The 19,380-nt window shown below is 40.0% G+C and overlaps 1 protein-coding gene and 1 long non-coding RNA gene across 8 annotated transcripts in view; one reads left to right on the forward strand and one right to left on the reverse strand.

The window, feature by feature from the left end:
* Positions 1–955: 955 nt before the first annotated feature.
* Positions 956–19,380, reverse strand: part of EFCAB2 (EF-hand calcium binding domain 2) — a 42,134-nt gene continuing 23,709 nt past the window's right edge. For 4 of the 7 annotated variants that reach the window (XM_072927233.1, XM_041715287.2, XM_072927235.1 and 1 more), the window contains exons 2-7: positions 16,921–17,005; positions 12,638–12,710; positions 8,606–8,679; positions 6,952–6,994; positions 6,785–6,851; positions 5,519–5,772 (exon numbers count right to left, since the gene is read on the reverse strand). In XM_072927233.1, the coding sequence (XP_072783334.1) occupies positions 5,636–5,772; positions 6,785–6,851; positions 6,952–6,994; positions 8,606–8,679; positions 12,638–12,710; positions 16,921–17,005 (479 nt within the window). In that variant the 3' untranslated portion in view covers positions 5,519–5,635. Of the gene's footprint in view, positions 1,943–5,518; positions 5,773–6,784; positions 6,852–6,951; positions 6,995–8,605; positions 8,680–12,637; positions 12,711–15,313; positions 15,349–16,920; positions 17,006–19,380 lie in introns of those variants that run through there. The other 3 variants (XM_072927232.1, XM_072927231.1, XM_072927236.1) reach the window with 3 other exon arrangements.
* LOC115494423 (uncharacterized) lies at positions 10,134–19,152 on the forward strand. Its single transcript, XR_012055165.1, has 3 exons — positions 10,134–10,536; positions 14,955–15,772; positions 18,446–19,152. It is a non-coding gene; the product is annotated as an uncharacterized lncRNA (long non-coding RNA).

The raw sequence follows: 19,380 nt of genomic DNA on the forward strand, positions 1-19,380 counted from the left end.
AAGAAAGACACTGCTGTTGACAGCAAATATTCAAGGGCTTTCCACTATTTGAAGCATCTTATTATGAACTATTTTTTAAGCTACCATTTAGACAGGTATTTGCAACAAGGAAGCCTCTTCTAAAAGGTTTCTAGAAGAAGTAGAGTCCAGAATAAAAGGAATTGGGTTAGCATATGAAAACACAGAAGCAACATGTGTCTGTGTTTTTAAGGATGCAGTGTCTCCAGGATAATAGCAGGAAAAGATAATTTTACATCTCCATGCAGAAGCATGCCTTGTTTAACTTTTTGTGCTCTGAACAATATGGAAAAGTTCTGACTGCTGACTCTTGCTAACTCTTGCTTGCATTACTATAGACAAGAATTAACTACTTACACCCACGGTTTTACAGTTTTGGTCATTTCAATGACACAACTTGCAGCTGGTTGGACATCTCTGTTGGATCTTTGACAGATAAGTCTTCTTTAAAGAGACTAAAAAGTTTTATAGTGCCTTGTGAGGCAGTGCATCACTATTTCTGAAGCTGTTCTGTAGACAGAATTCCCTTTGAAGTCAATGGAAGTTCTCTGTGAATAAGAGTTTTAGGATTTGCGCCTCAGGACACAAATGCTGTGATCAATCTTTTGAGCATAGTGAGTAACATTTTCTCGTCTTTCAGAACTACACTAAGCCAAACAGTAGCCCCAGGGATTCAAAATAGGTTGAACGGGAGAATTTGCTTTGTTTCAACCTCCATCTTTCTTTAGCTTTTAAATCAACAGTCTCCATGCCTAGTACTGACCTGCCAAAAACACCCTGCAACAATAACAGCAGATCTTTTAATAGTTAGTTTTATAGTCAAACCTATCATGTCATGAGATACTATGAAATAGAGTTGTGTGCAATGAAAAACATAATTATGTGGACTGGCCTGTTTAGAAGTTGAGACCTGAACATACAGTCTAGAACAAAAGACTTGAAGGCTGAGAATTTTATTAATTATGTTACATTAATTATGTTATCAGACTATCATAGTACAAAACACCATGCAAACATCAGAATTAGTGATACAAAAAGTCAGCAATACAAGTAGGCAAGACTGATACTCCCTGTCTCCTATTCTTCATAATTCCCCTGACTTTATACATGGAAAGGTCAGGTAGAAAGAGACTGTGTGACCTTCCAGCATCTCTCAAAAAGTCCAAAATTAAACCTGTCTGCCAGCCTCCTGTCACTGTCAAGACTATTCTCCGCCTTTCACACAATTATAACAGTTTATTACTGGACCTTAAACATCCTAACTTCCTGTTCCCATCCCAGCCTTGGTTGAACATCAGCATACCCAGCCACTTTCCCCCATGAAACTCAAGGCCCAGGCTCTTCCTGTTGCCTGTGATGAAGACTTTTCCCATGCTGATTTCAGGGGTAACAAGTCTGGAACTGGTGATAAATCCCACCCTGATATGGGCAGCTGTCAGAGAGTGCAGCAGTGCATCAGTGATGGGGCAGAGCAAAACTCTCCTGCATTTTCAATCCTCATAAGATATCACACAACTGTATTAATGAAATGACACATAAGAGAATCAAGAGAAAAGACCAACTGAAACAAGAGGAAAAGCTAATAAATAAAATAAGAAATAAGAAATAAGAATAAGAAATTCTTGTTTCCTGAACAGAGCTAAGAGCCTGAAAATTTTACAGGCTCTTACTGATATCATGGGTGGAGGTACACAGATGAACAGCTCAGTTCTTTCCCTGGAGTCCCAGCTGTGATGTGGCCCATTAGCATTTTGGTGGAGGAAGTCCTGCAATTCTGTTTCTACCCACAGCCAGTGGAGAGTCTCAAGCAGCTGTAAATATCATGTTGGTACACATTGTAGTGGGAAAACCCTGAAGTCTTCAGGTGTGAATATATATGGGACTATCACTAACAGAAGAGTGTTTTGGAGAAGCAACTTCAAAGCTGATGAAGGAAAGACAAAAAGCAATATATTACCTGGAGTATGAGCTACTGTACTCCCAAGAAGAAGCTCAGCAGCTAGAAGAATTCCTCCACAGTATCAGTAAGACTGTGGTCTCCACTATACACCAGATATGCCCTGACACAGGTGAACCTACTTCAAATTTTAAACAAGTAAAGTCTTGTCCACCCTACAATTCACAGTAGTGATGTAAACAGCCTGTTGATTCAGTTGTATGTGTAGATGGTTTCCAGTGTTTGCTTCTTTGATTTCTTCTTTTAATTTTGTTTTCTTTTTTACATCTGGATAATGAGCTCCCTTTCCTCTCCCTCCTTCAGTTAGGTCAAAAAACGCTGACTTGCCCGGTTTCTTCAATGCCTTGGCTCTATGTCCCTGTGTGATATCCAGGTGCTACATTGGTTCCTCCCTGGAGATCTCTCCTTTTGTTCCAGTCCCTTACCTTGGTTCCTGATCTTAGGGAAGAGGCAAAACAGCCAGCAGAGAGAGGCATGTAATAAAAGATAGCTCAAGAAAGACCACGTAGCAATTCAATTTGTTCACCACAAAGAAGAGGACAAAGTAACATATTTTCCCTTCATATTTAGAAACAAAGAAGGTGAGACAGTCTCACCTAAATCCATTTAGATCTAAATCCATTTAGATTTAGGTGAAATGTGCCACTTTGAGCTTGCTAACATAAGTAAAATATGCTGTTTAGTCTAGTAACTGCAGCACTAGCAAAATTACCCCAGCTAAAGAGAAAGAATGCAAATTTCCAAGCTAAAAAGATAAGAGGTGAGACTCCTCAGACCTTGAAACAGACAGCGCAGAGTGACCCAGGAGTTCTTTCTGACAAAAACTGATTACAAGTGTAACTAGCTGTAAGTGTAGCGTCAAATCAGCATAATGAATATGCATGAACCTATTGCAAAATTCTATGCATATGGAAATTAGTAAGGATAATAAAAAAGGATCGGGAGTTCTCAGGAGCGTGCATGTCCATTGATGGGCAATGAGTCCCCACATGAGTCCAGCACTGTAAAAATACATATATCGTTCCCCACAAATCTTTATTAAAATTATAGAGTTTTCATTTTTAATCCATTTTTCATTGGTTTCACCAAAATGCTTCCCTAAGTTTCCTCTCCCTTTCCCTAAGGTATGGGTCCCTGCTCATCCCCAGGGAGCACAGAGAAGCAGGGCACTCAGTCCCTCATGCAGCCTACCACCACCATGGGGAAATGGATGGCCATGGGCTGGCAAGTCATGAAAGGCACAGGCAAGGGAACAGCCTTGTGTGGCCACTACTCAACCTCCTCTGGCGTGACCCATGGGGTAGCTGCTTCATGAGCCTGTCAGACCACTCTATTTGATCCTAGCTGGAAGAGTGTATTCAGGTTTTAGGATCCTACAGAGTCTGAGATTGGTTCTTGACAATTCTTTCACCCCCAGTTTGGAAACTCTCTGGGCAATAAAACTTGCTTACTTATGCCCAAAGAGAAGACTGCAACTTGCTTTTGTCGGTCATGTTTGCATCTATCTTTCTTGGGGATGGGTAAAAGAAGATGGAACTGGAAGAGAGCTGCTGTACAATAAATTCAGACACAATCACAATCCCGCTTTTTAATTGCCAGAATACCCTCTTTCCTTGCATTTGAGGACTGCAAAATTAACTATATATATATATTATAAAAGAATTCATGTTAATATCCTATCTGCACTACGAATGGTAACAGTGTTGTATGTGGACATCCTGATCTGACACAGCAACAGCTGAGGCGGCCTCTGGGGAAACACCACTAGAAACAAATTCTGCTCTCTGGAGCACTGGGAGCTATGAAATTATATCCTGAAATAATTCAGGATATCCAAAATGACACTGACAAGGACTCCAAGTCTGCATATCAATGAAACTTTACTCACACCACCTGCATCAGAAATCCAGTACAATACACTTCCACATCAATTGGAAGATTCATCTAGAGAAAATAATTTCAGCTTTGAGAGACTGAAGAAGGCCAATAAAAATGTATTTTCTTAATAAGCTTTTGTTGTTCTTGCTTTAATCTTCAAAACCTTGTATCTTCTCCCAGTGTAATACTAATGATAGCCTTTGTTTTTCCTTCTTACTGGCAATGAAGTTGGAACACACAGTAACTGTGGTAACCAGAGTGCATTACTGAGTCTTAGGAGCAATGCAACAGTGTTTCCCAGATGCAGCTTAGAACTGTGCAAATGTTGTCTACCTGCATTAATTCTTCATTGTCTTGCTGTTTAAGCAAGTATCAGTGAAAGACAACTTGGGTTAGAGAAGTAAAAAGCGAATCAAAAAATGGTCTCTTTCAGACTGCTTCCATCACCCCATTTAGATCATGCTAATCTCTTCTTTCTGAAGCACAGCAGGTCACTTTTGGCTGTGAATGAAAACAGTTTGTCCGAGCTTCCAGCCCAAAGGAAATAAATGGGTAGGACAAAAGACATGACAGGGAGTAAGGCACTCAGTGCCTCTCTGTGTCAGTCTCCCCCAGATTTCATCAGCTGATGAAGGCTGTGGATGACACAGAGCTGGAATATGCACATGAAATAAAGGAGAGTTGGAACATAGTACAGGAGGAAAGCAAACTTGCTAGAGAGTAGTAAAACAGAAATGGGGTGGAGTACAAGATGCTACTCTTGAGAAGCAAAACACAGAATCTCCTACAAGCTGAGACCTCATCAGCTGCCGATCACATGTTAGAAGATTATTTATGGCAAGACCTCAGGGGGAAAGAACTTGAAATCAAATTAAAGAACAGCAGTACAGTAACAGAAAATTATCAAACTAGAAATAAGAAGAGCTGTGAGGTCTGTGGTGGTCTGCTAGCAAGAAAAGCTGAGACATCCATTCTATGCTAATATCTTTCAAAATGTGGTGCTTCTTCAGTTTATAGAAACCGAATTCTCATCCTGTGATCCTAAATTTTGAAGAGTTGAAATTACTGACTTTCAAGCTGGTTACAAAAGCAGGAATGGTTCTTTGCCTAAAGTAACCAAAATGTTCTCAAGGATTAGGTTGACTATGGAAATGGTTGGAGTGTTCTCTGCACATTTAATATGAAAGCAAAATACCACGTCAGTGGATTAGTAATATAAACAGGAACTAATTGGTCCAATTCAATTGCCTATGGTAAACAAAACACAAATATTTGAAAAACATTAGAAATTATAGAAAGTTTATTTGATCTTTTATATTATTTCAAAAGGTGCAATCTACCTGGTTCCTTTTTAATTAAACTCAAAAAAGGACTGACTACAATTAAATATAAAAGCTTCATCTCACTAATATTAGTCATTTTAAGATACTCACTTACCTGCTTATTACATGTTTTCACAGGTCACATTTTCCCTTATTTTTTCAAAAGCAGTCATAAAGTTATTTCTTTACTTCATTAACATTATTTTTCCTGCTATTATCCAACAAAATTCCATTATTTCTTTTCCAGACCTTACACAGCATTTCTGTCGAGAGGTCTTTTTCCAGGTGTGAATATATTTTTATATGTATATATACACACACACACACAGAACCCAAGGAAATGTAACTTCACAGATTTCATTTTAATTATAAGCACCAAGTCACAAGCTGAACTTTGTTATACTTGAAAATATATATTTCAACTATCTGTCAAGCCACAGTGCTGTTACCAAAAGGCATCTCAGACATTAAAAGGGAAGGTCTTAGTTTCATCTACTACCAGCTTTGTACGGTAATCTCTGTAATGAAGAGTATTTGTTTCTGGATCTAGAGCAACGACGAGCATGTCCTCCATTTCCTCCTGAGTAAAGCGCTCACCTGAAAGACAGCACAGAATAACATTTTATCTTGCTAAGTATCCTTTCAAGGACTGGCAAATTCCACTGCCTTTCCCTTGTAAGGATCTCCTTTTGATTCTCACACAGAGGAGAAAAGGAACAAAACTAAGTATCTTACTCCTTCCCTTTTGCCAATGTAAGTCCTGCACACTAAGAGAGCCAGTCCAAAAGAAAGGAGATGATCTGGACCTATCTAATCTTCTAGTTCACAGACACCAAAACAGCCTGTTCCTCTCTGCCATGGATTTCAAAACAACCATTTTTGTCAGTTTTTCTCCTAGGTACATTAGAATTATTATCTCTCATTTGGCTCTCCTTGCACTTGTATTCACATCATGAAAGACTTCCAGTTTTTCTTTTCAAAGCTGTTTATGGACTACTTCATCCCTCAGAGAACTAGGTTACCATCTGAAGCTAGATCTTGCACAAAACCTGTACACCCTTTTGAGCATGAGGCAGGTGGGCATGAGTCAGCCATGCAAGAAAAGCAGGCTCTTCAAGAGACATTGAGGATTACAGAATGTACAACTTAAATCTTGTCTTTGAATCTCTTTGTTTGCATGCAGCTCTAGAATTAAGATCAAGATAATGAGCACTGAAACCACTGAAACATCCGGAAATCTAAGCTGCAGTTTTACAAGACAACAAAAGAGTCACATACTTAGTGAGCACAGAGGTGTGCACAGAATCACAAACTATCCAGACATAACTGAATTACAAATAAGGATAAGAATAAAAATCTCTATTTTATAATGTCTGCAAGCAGGCAGATAAATGCTCTTTCCATTTCACTGACGAGTGAAATGTCCAATGTCTGTGGTTACAGACTAGTGGTTACACTAGTCTGTAACCACTCCTGACAGCAACAGAGCATTGTTTGAAGACAATGTATCTACTCCTGCAGGTTTTGGCCTGCAGGGTGAGGACCTCAAAGTGCCATGTACTATGTAATGCTTTTTACTTAAATACTGATATTAAAGAAGTCATGTTACCTTCTTCAGTCAAATGTTTGACCAGGTCCTCTTTAGTAATATATCCACATTTATTCTCATCCAAAGCCTTTAAAGAAAAAGAATAAAACTTGTGGTTTTAAGCTTATTGTATTAAAAAGCAGAAATTTCTTCCCAGCAATTAGGTACTTGAAGATTTTGTTACAGACCTCAAATGCATGTAGAATAACATCTTCTGGAATAGGTTGGAATCTGAAACCATGGAATCAGAAAAGTTAAGTTACTGTTTGCCAGTGTTCTGAAAAAACTAAACACAAGTACTAAGGGAAAGGAAGGCTTATATTCTATGAGAATTTACTAAGTTTTGTCTATCAAACATTTAATTGCAGCCTGACCTTTTGGAACTGTCCATATATTTAACTCTTACATCTTTTGTTGTACTACTGTTTAATTTCCCTTGTGCTGAGGAGCCAGATTAATGTCTTCTGCATGTCTGGGCTGGCTTGGTGGGTAAGTAGGAATCAGCAACAGATGAATCATTCCACAAAGCCAGTGCACTGAACAGATATGGACAAACCAAGAAAACAAAGTTTTGTCCAGGTAGGCTGGTAACTAGACAACAGATCACCTAGTGGGACTTGGGCAGCCTAATGAGCTGATGATGAGCAAAGGAGGCTGGTAGCTATAAAAGGTCTGTCACTAACAATTTCAGAGAGAGGGGAGAACTGGGCACGTTTATGCATGCATATTCATGCTTCATTTTGGAGCAGGAAAGAAAGCTCAGGGCAACAATGGAGACTTTCCATATCCCAGCAGTTTTTACCCAAACACCCAGAATACTAAAGAGAAGGAGCTCCAGGGAAGTTCTAACTGCTTGACTGCTTTGTCCGGACCTGCCTCAATCTTTTACTATCTAAAAATCAAATATGCTAAGAAGAAGCCTTGGATTTTATGATCCAAATCTCATGTACCCTTGCTTAAGTGAACTATGGACAGTGCCTCAGAAGATGAAGTGGGTCTTGACAAGCTTGCACTAGCCTTGGGAAAGCGTGCAGGAGGTGTGTGTGTGTGTGTGTGTGTGTGTGTGTGTGCATGAGCTTGCATGAAGAGGGTATGGAGGAGTAGGAGGAGAAGAGCCCAGAGCAGCAAGGCATCATTTTCTGAAAGAGTGAACATCAGTGTGGAGCCACAGCTACTTCATATGTAGAACACCCTCCTACCAAAGGTCCTCTGTATGCAAAATAACTTCTCAGGATTGCACATGTCTGAGTGTCTCAAAAGCCTTGACTACCATCTTTAAAATTAAACTCCTTGTAAGTAATCTTGCTTTAGTGCAAAATGTCAAAATAGCACAAGTCCCTGTGTATGTGCAAAGACTTCTATGCATGTTTGTGACCACTTCTAGATCAGCAGTCTTTTAGAGTGCTAATTGTTCAGCTCTACCTGGCAGCCATTTTGAGACATAAATATGAAGCTTCTTTGCACAACTTCCTTAGAATACACTGTAACACTCAGTGCTTCTCAGTAACTGTAACTCATATGTTCAGAGAAAGCAATAGTTGTGACCTTAATTTGCATGCAAAATATTTCAGAGATATAGAAAGTTTGTTGAATACCAATTCTGATTCCAATTTAAATTTATTATCACAATTATGATTATAAGTTGGTATTATGTATATCATCAGTATATAATTTAATGTAGATGAACTAATTTTGAAACAAAATCTATATAGCTAATGTAAAAGGAGTTTAAATAACAAAGAAGATCTATACTCCTTCCAGTTACATAAAATTTCTGTTTTTAAGAATCAACCCTGTCAATCTAGAATAAACTACAGACACATAAAATTCACTTTCCATTACCTTCTGTCAAGTAGAACTTCTGTCATCACTCGAAGAAAGTTTTCCAGATGAACGAATCCATCCGGTTCTTCGATCTAAAAATAAAATTTAAGTGTGGCAGGGTATATGACTCATTAGCAAACTAACCCAAAAACAAGAAAATTGGGGTGATCCCTGCATTAAAATTACAGCATTAGACTTTGGATATTTATATCAGGTCTTTAATATCATATGGCACCATAACATCTGAGTGAAAGGTTTGTGATCAAATAGAAAGAGATTCCAGGAAGAACTAATATCCCAGAGAAATACAGGTCTGCTACCAGACACTTGCAGCAACTCAGTATTGCCCTCTTGTGCTTCAAAACCATTCATGCAAAGGAACCGGACACCGAGGAACTGATCTTACCTGCCACAATAACTCAGCAGAGGTTTAAACATTCACACTGAAGCCATATCAGTAAAGTCTATCAGGATCTGGAGCATTCCCAAGCAGTGTAATGTGAACACTCATCACACCAAACCACGAGTATGTTCCCTTGGCATGATTTTGAACTGTGCCACCCAACATTTAGCCCAGCAGATGCTGGCTTGGACTTCTCCCCAGCAGGATGCTTGGTGTAGCCACTCTGCATAAAGCATTTACCAGGCTGGGCATGAGCTGCTCTGTGCCTGCTGGCTTCAACACTCAAGGATGTTTCTGGGCATATTTAATTGGCTAGCTTGGATATATCTCCAGTCAATGCACCTTAACGATAGAATCTGTTGCTTTCATGTTTCATAGTTAAAGAGAGCTGTCAGGGGAAGGACCAGAGAGGCAGACAGACTGAGTCAGGGCAAACCAAAACAGCCATAAGGCAGCCTATAAAATGCTACCCAAAACAGCAAACAAATTAGTCCCAAAATACTGGGGACTTTTAGCAGCATTCTCACTGCATTCCTATACTTCCACAGGAGATAAGCAACATGGTAAAAAACAGCTCTCTGTCATTGGGGTGCATCCCTTCCCTGAAAATGTCAAGTTTTGCTTGCAAAAGGAGCCCTGTTAATTGAGCTAGCCTGTTCCTGTCTGTATTGAAACTGGATGCAAGCCTTGAGGTTGCTAGGCCCCCTGAGACACAGCTGAGATTGAAAGAAAACTCAAACAGGCACTGATTTCATATCTTCTAACTGAGCCAGGAAAAGCTTAGTAAGGAATCTTCCTCCTGGACACTGGGTCATAGCTGGGTCAGTTCCTGATACAACCAGTTGCTTAAATGGAAAGCTGCAACTGCTGCTGCATGCTCTTTTCCAGTGCTCTGGAAGGGGCAAGACAGCCATCATGTCTTGCTGATTTAGAGTGGACACTGGCTTGAAAAAACACATTTTGCCTTCTATTTCGTGAGCCTAGCAGTAAGGATCTTCAGCAAGGAAATAAAGATGTTCCATGCTTCATTCTAAACCAGATGGAACCTTTTACCATTACAGAATCACTTGTTTTGCTGCTTGCTTGATTGAAAATATGTAACAAAATACCTGGCAAAACTTTGTCCTGGGAGGTGATCAGCAACCTCAGCTTCCTCTGACATGGAACAAACAGCTGCCATTTCAGAGTGTCTATAGATCCAGTAGCATCTTGAGCAGTTAAAATTAATCCTACTTCTAACACTTCTTACTCTTCCCCATGCTCACTCTACACCTCATTTCTAATTCCCGTTTTTCTTTTTCTGTATTTCCTCCTCTTTTCACAGTAACATTATTTGCTTGTTCAGACTCTGAGTTTCACTCTATTCCTTTCCTTTGAGAACATCCACACCTCCCACAACAACTGTATTGTAGCACCTATTATGTTTTGTATCTCTGTTCTTTCAGCCATAATATTGGGGTACTTGAAATACAAAGAAACAAAAACATCCTCCAGAGTTACCAGGCAGAGCACTGTACAGAACTCCAGGCATTGTAGTAACCCTTAGGTAAGTTTCCACCATCTCTAGATTTAGCATTTAATCTTAGCTTTGTAAGTAGGCCTAGAGATATGATATTAAGTACAAAATTGAGTCTAAGGCAATATAAGAAACGTTATCATTTATAGAGATTACATAATTATATGAATACTGTTTTTGCAGATATTAATAACGTGATGGGAGCATGTGCTAGTTTAGCAATAAGGCTAATAGGAAGATGAGATGACAGAGACACATGTAGTGAAAAACAGAAATGGGCAACAATACTGGGGAAATAGCTTGGTTACAAACTGGCTAACAGACACAATTTTTACCTTATCTAGATTAAGATAAAATGGCATTACCACAGCCAATTATAGTGCCATCTTACATAAATTATGTGATTATCATAATATACGTAGGGTTCCACAAGAAGACATTGCTGTTCTGGTACCAAACCTATGCCAAAGCTTCATTTACAAGCACCATGAAACATTATTTGATATTTATTTGCTAGTGCAGTGTTCTTTAAGGTTAACCATCACTCTGAATGTATTCTTTCTTCTTGCAGTATTTGTATCTTAATATTCATATAATCAGCATTTTCATACATGTTACACTGTTATATCTCAAGAATCTTCTACCTCATAGCTACATTGCATTGTACTTTTTATGTATTACTTATCTCACATTTTCAGTAATATTGAAAACTGGGAAAAAAAAAAAAAAAAAGTCCAATCCCTTCCAGAGGATGAGGCAGGCCTTAAATTCTCCTGGTTCCCCTGGACTTGAACAGGATTGTCAAGGCATCCCCTTTTCACAAATCTGTATCTTCAGTGAGGAGTCTCACTGTTCACTTGCTGTAAAGAAAAGTCACTGTGGGACACTAAAAACATCATCTATATTAAGCACCATAACTTCTCTTTCCATTTTGTCTTGTTTGTCAGTGGGAGCTGAGACAATCTGGTTCTGAGAGTACAGAACCAGAGCAAACAGATTGCAGTATCATGTTAAAAGAGCTTTCTCCTCTAGTGGATCTCTGCACTTCCTCATCTGAAGCAGCTGCATCATTTTCACAAGACTTAGTGCAAGACTTCTCACACTAAATTCAGATCTACAAGAGGCCAGACAAGCCTAGTGAGAAGAGACTACTACTGCAACTATCCAAATTTTTGTTGGAGCAGGAAGAAAACAGTATGAGATATCAATTGCCAGCATCCTAACCTACACAAGAATAGGAAAAAATCCTTACCCCCACCTCTCAGCTCCAGCACTGTCCACTCCTTAAAGCAGCATGCCCATTTGCAAAAAGAATATGAAGTCTTTTTCTCACTTCTTTGTCCCATTTATCAATTACACCATGCCAAGGCACCAGCACACCACTTTTCTATTACAAGCATGATGTAAGGAGACAAAAATTAGTATAGGGAAAGACTGTGGAGAAATGTAATTTCTTTACCTTACCATTGTCTATCACTTGAGAGAATGAGAGGACCGCTAGGTTTTATGATGTTTCATGTCCTGAAGCCTGATTTACAAGCTTAAGCAATCAAGTAAGAAAAGATTCTCACCTATAACTCAGAAATCTCAAGACTGAGAAAGAACTCATGAAGGACAGAATGTTGAAAGGTTGCTATAAGGCAGCAATAACAGGACCTAGTTCAAAAAATGGCAGGCTTTCCCTCTAGGTATTTTTGGAATCTGATGTTTAATTTTAACACCTGCTCAAGAACTAATTTTTACTACCTAACCCTGCAATGTGTTTCCATGGCATGTCCAAAAGAGGGAGATGGTTAGAGTTTGGATATCTGACTGAGGTTTAGGACATTCTTTTTCATCAGTCAGTTTTTCCTCCATTTTCTAAAAATGTCCCTCCACCTTGGCACAGTGTCACAGTCCCCTTTTGGGCAAAAAAGAATCAAAGACTCCTCATTTTAACCCATCAACATTGTTATCTCATCAGCCTAAAGATCTGATTCAGGGCAACCTACAAGACTCTCTGCTGGAAACACTTCCATGACACTTCCAACATCTTGGAAAAGAGTTTAGATTTCCCATTCAGCAAGGTAGAAGGGCCAAACTTCTGCAAGTTGAAGACTGAAATAAAAATAAAGCAGATCTAAACATTTACCTTTGCAAGCAGTTCCTGTACTTCTGCCTCATTTGGGAAGCAACCCAGTGACCTGATAATGCAACCAATCTCTCTGAAAGAGAGGGGAGAGGGAAGGGGGAAGGGAAGGGGGAAGGGAAGGGGGAAGGGAAGGGGGAAGGGAAGGGGGAAGGGAAGGGGGAAGGGAAGGGGAGGGAAGGGGAGGGGAGGGGAGGGGAGGGGAGGGGAGGGGAGGGGAGGGGAGGGGAGGGGAGGGGAGGGGAGGGGAGGGGAGGGGAGGGGAGGGGAGGGAAGGGGAGGGGAGGGAAGGGAAGGGAAGGGAAGGGAAGGGAAGGGAAGGGAAGGGAAGGGAAGGGAAGGGAAGGGAAGGGAAGGGAAGGGAAGGGAAGGGAAGGGAAGGGAAGGGAAGGGAAGGGAAGGGAAGGGAAGGGAAGGGAAGGGAAGGGAAGGGAAGGGAAGGGAAGGGAAGGGAAGGGAAGGGAAGGGAAGGGAAGGGAAGGGAAGGGAAGGGAAGGGAAGGGAAGGGAAGGGAAGGGAAGGGAAGGGAAGGGAAGGGAAGGGAAGGGAAGGGAAGGGAAGGGAAGGGAAGGGAAGGGAAGGGAAGGGAAGGGAAGGGAAGGGAAGGGAAGGGAAGGGAAGGGAAGGGAAGGGAAGGGAAGGGAAGGGAAGGGAAGGGAAGGGAAGGGAAGGGAAGGGAAGGGAAGGGAAGGGAAGGGAAGGGAAGGGAAGGGAAGGGAAGGGAAGGGAAGGGAAGGGAAGGGAAGGGAAGGGAAGGGAAGGGAAGGGAAGGGAAGGGAAGGGAAGGGGCAAGGGGAGGGGGAAGGGGAGAGGGAAGGGGAGAGGGAAGGGGAGAAGGAAAGAGAGAGAGAGAGAAAGAAAGAAAGAGAGAAAGAAAGAGAGAAAGAAAGAGAGAAAGAAAGAGAGAAAGAAAGAGAGAAAGAAAGAGAGAAAGAAAGAGAGAAAGAAAGAAAGGGAGAAAGAAAGAAAGGGAGAAAGAAAGAAAGGGAGAGAGAAAGAGAGAAAGGGAGAAAGGGAGAAAGGGAGAAAGGGAGAAAGGGAGAAAGGGAGAAAGAAAGGAAGATCATTGTTAATAAGTATGCAATACAAGACTTTTGAAAATACAGATACCAATTTAGAGCTTGCATATAGGGGTGTGCACATAAAGGCACACAAGAAAATCTATTTGGAATTTTAAGTTGATGTCTCAGCAAGGAATGTCTGCTTTTTCAGACATAAAATATTCTGAAGCTCCTTGAAATTGTTCTTGCAATTTCACTAAAAAATTCTTTAATATTGTGTTGCACTGTACTGTGTGCAAGTTACTTTCACATTGCTGTTCTCTAATTGTAATGTTTATTTTCAGTAAAGTCTATATATCTGTAGTTAACAAATCACTTGAAAATCTACTGAGATGCAAAGTAACATATAAAATACATACTTCCATTAAATGCTATAAAGATACAAATTCTATCTGCATTAAAGAACAATTACAAAAGGTGAAGAAGTATGCCCATCCTGTGCTCTCAGAGAGTCAAACAGAGCAACAAAGTGGCTTATCACCACTCTGTTTATGCTGTAAGTATATTCATAGCTTTCATTTACTGCTGAATCTGGTGCAGCTGTTCTGAGGCTCTAAATAAAATTCTGACCAAACTCGCAATGCCTCAAAGTAGTCTCAAATGAACAATGTCACAGACTAGAAACAAAATTATTGTAAGGCTGTAATGAAGCTTTAATGAGACTTATGGTATGATTTTAAAAAAATAACAGAAGCATTAATGAAGCTTGAGACTTACAATTCAATTCAACAACACAGAAATTTAAGCACATTTGAATATCTATTCACAGTGCCAGTGGTTCTCATGATCCAAACCTCTGTGGTTCCTTCATCTTGACCAGTGGTAAATTTTTCCATTTTGTGCAAAAATCAGATTGCCTAATAAAATGGTAGTACAAGGAGAAATGATTTTTGTAAAATCTTCTTACAACTGTAAGGCCCTGAATGCAGCACACTAAGCATACGCAAAATTATATTTATAAGTCTATGACCTCCTCAGACAGGTCCCAAGGAGTTCCCATCCTGACTGAAAATGTGAGAAGCACTACAATAGACAAAAGAGAGAAAAAAGCTGGCTGCACAAAACTAGTTACAGAGCAAAACCAAAACTCACATATCCATGTGTTATGAAATTAAACCATCTACTCAAAGGACCCTGCCCCTATGGGTGTGAATGGCCAATGGCCTCAGGGAGGTCACTCATTTAGACATAATCCTACTTCTAGTATGTCTAATATTGCATTTGTTGTTCTCACTCCTGCACTCCTTCATATTTTCCAGCTATTTGTAATTATTCCCTGCCTCCACCAGAGCAACATCCAACACAAATCCTGCGTCCTTGTTGTCCCACACTGTTTCTGCTCTCACAGACTGCCAGGAATGGGAATGCTGCCATCACCCTCCTGCCTCACTTCACTCACACCCAGCAGAACTGTGATGTGACTGAGGTAAGTCAGACCCTAGAAGAGTCTGCAAAATCTGGCACTGCTGGATGCTCTATCTGGCAGTCTGCCTGCATGCCAGCACGAGGATTTTGCTTGAAGTGCTTGTGGTAAAAAAAGTCAGGACCCATTTGGTAATAACATGGACTTTAAAGGACCTGATAGGAAACTATTTTGCTCCCAGCCCCTTCTTCTCACTTAGTTCAGCAACTGCAGTTTCTGCTGTGTAGTTACTAGAATACAAAAACAATAGTTAAAATCAAGGTTATGACCATACAAGTTTTGTTACACAGACGCAATGAAAATTTTGGGTTCATGGTTTTCACCTTACATATAACACTTTTAATAACAATATTTGCAATATCACAAAAGTCCTTGACTGAAGAACACTAAATATTCATGAAAAATACCATCTTCCTAGTGCTTAATGTCTTACTAATTTGTACTAGGAGTCATGGAATACCTATGTTGGCTTGTCAAACCAGTATCATTTTCCATTCTTCACAGATATCTGATATTTCAGGCATTAACACTGATACAGCTACAATTGTGGTTAAGACTTGTGCTGTGCTGCCACCTTCTGATACAAGATAATCAGCCATTAATAATCCCATTTCTGATACAGCCCTGCAATATGAACCTAGGAATAATTAGACAGTAAGTTTTTGTTCATTGTCTGTACCCGTACTACACAAAAGTTAATGTGAAATTGTGCATTTACTACATTAAATATACTTTTGGATGTCCCCTGTCTGAATGAATACATTTTTTAAAAAGTCTACTTGTATCATTTCATTGCTGTAACATGCTCCCAAGCTGTATATGCATATATAACAGAGTGAGAAGTGGAGAAAATTCTACAGCTGTCTAGCCAAGACTGCAGACGAACAAACAAGCAGTGAGTATGCCATGATGCAGTGAGGGCTGGGGGTGGTACTGGTGGGGGCTCTGCCCCAGGCTGGGCAGCCAGGGCTCACCCTACTGCCCAGCCAGGAGCGGGCACCAGGGGGCATCGGGACAGCTCCAGCCCTGGTCATCAGGCTCCTCCCTGGGCACAGACCAAGAGATTTAAGAGATCACTCTCCCCTGCAGAGCCCTATGGACAAGGGAACAGCAACTATACTGAGTATGGAGACATATCCTGATATTCTCCCCATTTGGTATAGCTGAAAAACCATTACTTCTATGGAATACCTGCAATTTCTTAAATTTAGAATCATTAGTAAAAATGCAATGCTACAACCATCACATAAATATTTTGCACCTCCTTTTCCTCTCTGTAATACAGAAAAGCTGTTCAGAACATTTAAATATGCTTTTCAATTTGTCTTCATGCAGAATGTCTAATGACAACAATTTCACCAGTTCTCACACTCCATTGTAGTGTTTCTATTCAACAACTGATTTATAATTGAAATTATATTCTTTTGAAAATAGTAATTATAAATATGAAAAACTACTCCAGTAAACTTTCATGACAACACCTTATAACCTCAGAGCCTGCTACCTGAGACATATACATGTGGTTTATGCATTTTATAATGTAAGTTATACGTGTATGAATGTTTATGTTAAAATTAAGTTCAAGTAGCACTGTCAAATATTCAAACTTTAAAAATACCAGAATTAAAAGCATCCAAGAATTTTTAGGCATCCATCCAAGGTCAATCCACTACAAACATACTCGTCCAAACAGGGTGAAAAGAACAGTTTCTATGACATTTTCTGGTAAAGCAGATGCCAGTTTAGGGAGTTGTTTATCTCTACTGAGAGTCTGTAATATATTTGTGAATATATTTACAAACCTGCCATCCACAGTTTTATTGGATTCACGGTCAAACACCTCAAAAGCTTCTGTAATTTTTTTCTCAATTTCAGCTATTAGACCATCTGCAAAAAGAAACATAAGAAAAAGAATGATTCACTGAGCTGTTACAACTAATATATTTCCAGTTTGAGACTTATGACAGCAGAAACACCAAAACTGATAAAGAACAGACAGGAAAGGTACTTTGAAAAAGCAGAAGTTATGAAAAACCTCCACTCTAAATGCAGGATCTGTCATTTATATTAGTAATATTGCCTTGCTATGGCTCTGCAGCTACATCAAGCCTGCTGGCAATGGTATGCCTCAGGTGTATGAACACACAGCTCAGGTGTATGAACACACAGCTGCCTGGGTGGGGACTCTGCCCAGAGTGTGCCACAGCTCACCCTAGACCACAGGCCTGAGCCCTTCCTGGCTGCCACTGTGCCAGTGGAAGGAGCAAAGCAAACATTGGCCCATGCTTGCCCTGAGATGGGGCTGTCACTTCATCCAGGTTCCTGCATCCAGGAAAACATAAGTGCTCTCATGTCCACTCAGTTAGGCATAATGTATGAAAAGCTGAGAACCAGGGATAAAGAGATAAGATGTATAAGATCTGTACACAGTGAATATGGCTCATGGTAAATAATTCATAGTAAGAGTTTGGAAAGGAAGGACAATCTCAGCAAAGGAGAAGGAGTAATTTGCTGCATTTGCTTTTTGTATCTCAATCTCAAAGAATGGGGAAAGAACTATAAGTTATCACAGATATATCTCACATAAGCCAGAAATTGCATTCTTGGGGCAAGTTAAGAATCAGGAAATAAATTCTGGAGAAAAAATATAAGGAGGTGAATGTGTCTATCTCAAAAGGAAATCTCCCTGGCAAGAAAGCCAGGGTAAAAAAAAAATAGAGAACTGGTATCCCATTTATTAGTTTGACTCCAAATGACAGAATATAGGAAGCAAAGTGACATGAAGTTGACTTCTTGGTCCCTTGGTCCCAAACTCTGTTTTGCAAACTATGTTTTGCAACCCAGGAGGCAGCATTTCTTAAGCTAGCCCCCAAGCCTCCACAGAGATTCCAGAGGGAAAATCTGAATGACAGCCAAATTGAGACTGGTATGAGGAACACTTGTTTTCTCATTTTCATACTTGTCTTCTGTATTTTCAATATAATAAGTAAAACAAAACTCTCCTCTAGTAGACAATATATTTCCTTCTTTAGCTGATGTGGTGTTAAGTGCTGTTGAGCAGCTCAGGCCAACATTAAGACACCAGATCTGTTTTCTACAGGCATAACAAATTTATACCTAGTTTTCTACAATCCAAATAGTTTGGGAACCCCTGGGGCTGTAGTGTACAATAATTTTTTTCATTTGCCTTCTTGCACTCATGACAGAAATGTCATTTTGCTGAAAAAGGGTATCAGAACTGAACATTGCTGAATGATACATTGGCTTTGTGATCTCCCTCTATCTTGACTCATGAGCTTTTTTATTGTGGTTTTTCCTCCTGTGCAGCTGAGAAGGGTAGAGAGAGGCTGCAAAGGGTGCCTGGCAGCTGGCCAAGGCCAGCCCAATGCTGGCTACAAGCACTACAATACAACAGTGGATTGACCCAGATATAAGGAACCTCTTCTGCAAGTAGAAGAAAGGTGCATCCCCTCATAAAGCTACAGCTGCCTGCTGATTTCCATCTGTATTTGGTACTGAAGTCCCCAGAGGATAGAAAAGAGAAGATAAGTATGAACATATCCTATATTCCTCTCCCTAACTTTATGCCCCAGTGGAAGCACAGGCAGGTATGTGTGTGATGGATTGGAGACTAGAGCTCCCTGAGGATGAGGAGTCCTATGCAGTCCCCAGGCACAGGACAAACTGTACCCTTTTTACAGCCTGACAATAATGCCTATATTTTTTCTGCCTATGTGCCAGTAAAATTCACTTTTAATTATTAAAAAAAAAAAACAAAAACAAAAAACTAGTTAAATCTAAGTGGACCTGATTCCTTGTAGAAAAGTCCCTAAAAAGTCCCTAAAGACCCTCAAAGTACTAAATTTGGTGGGGTTTTGTTTTCTGGTTAATTCAAAGAATCTTGCATCATGTCTCCCATGTAGACTCAGAGTTTAGTTCTTGACATCAGGCATTTCAATTGTACACTACAAATTGCAATAGAGAAACATTGAAGGAATATTTATAGCTGTATATTCTTGGCATGGTATATGAGACTTCTGTAGAAAAGAAAATTAGCCAAGAGAAGGCAGGGAGAGATTTTTAGTGCTGGTACTCTGTAAGCACCCAGCCTTTCCAAGCTCTTTTCCATTAAGATAGTATACTTTAATCTTACCTTCTGAAGAGGTCTGATAAAGAAAAGTCCTCAAATGAGATGAACTTGATTTAACCTAGGTACCAGATAATCTATATCTCTTCCAAGAACCGAGAGGAAGTTGAGACTA

Source organism: Taeniopygia guttata, chromosome 3, assembly GCF_048771995.1.
Source record: "Taeniopygia guttata chromosome 3, bTaeGut7.mat, whole genome shotgun sequence".
Taxonomy (NCBI): domain Eukaryota; kingdom Metazoa; phylum Chordata; class Aves; order Passeriformes; family Estrildidae; genus Taeniopygia; species Taeniopygia guttata.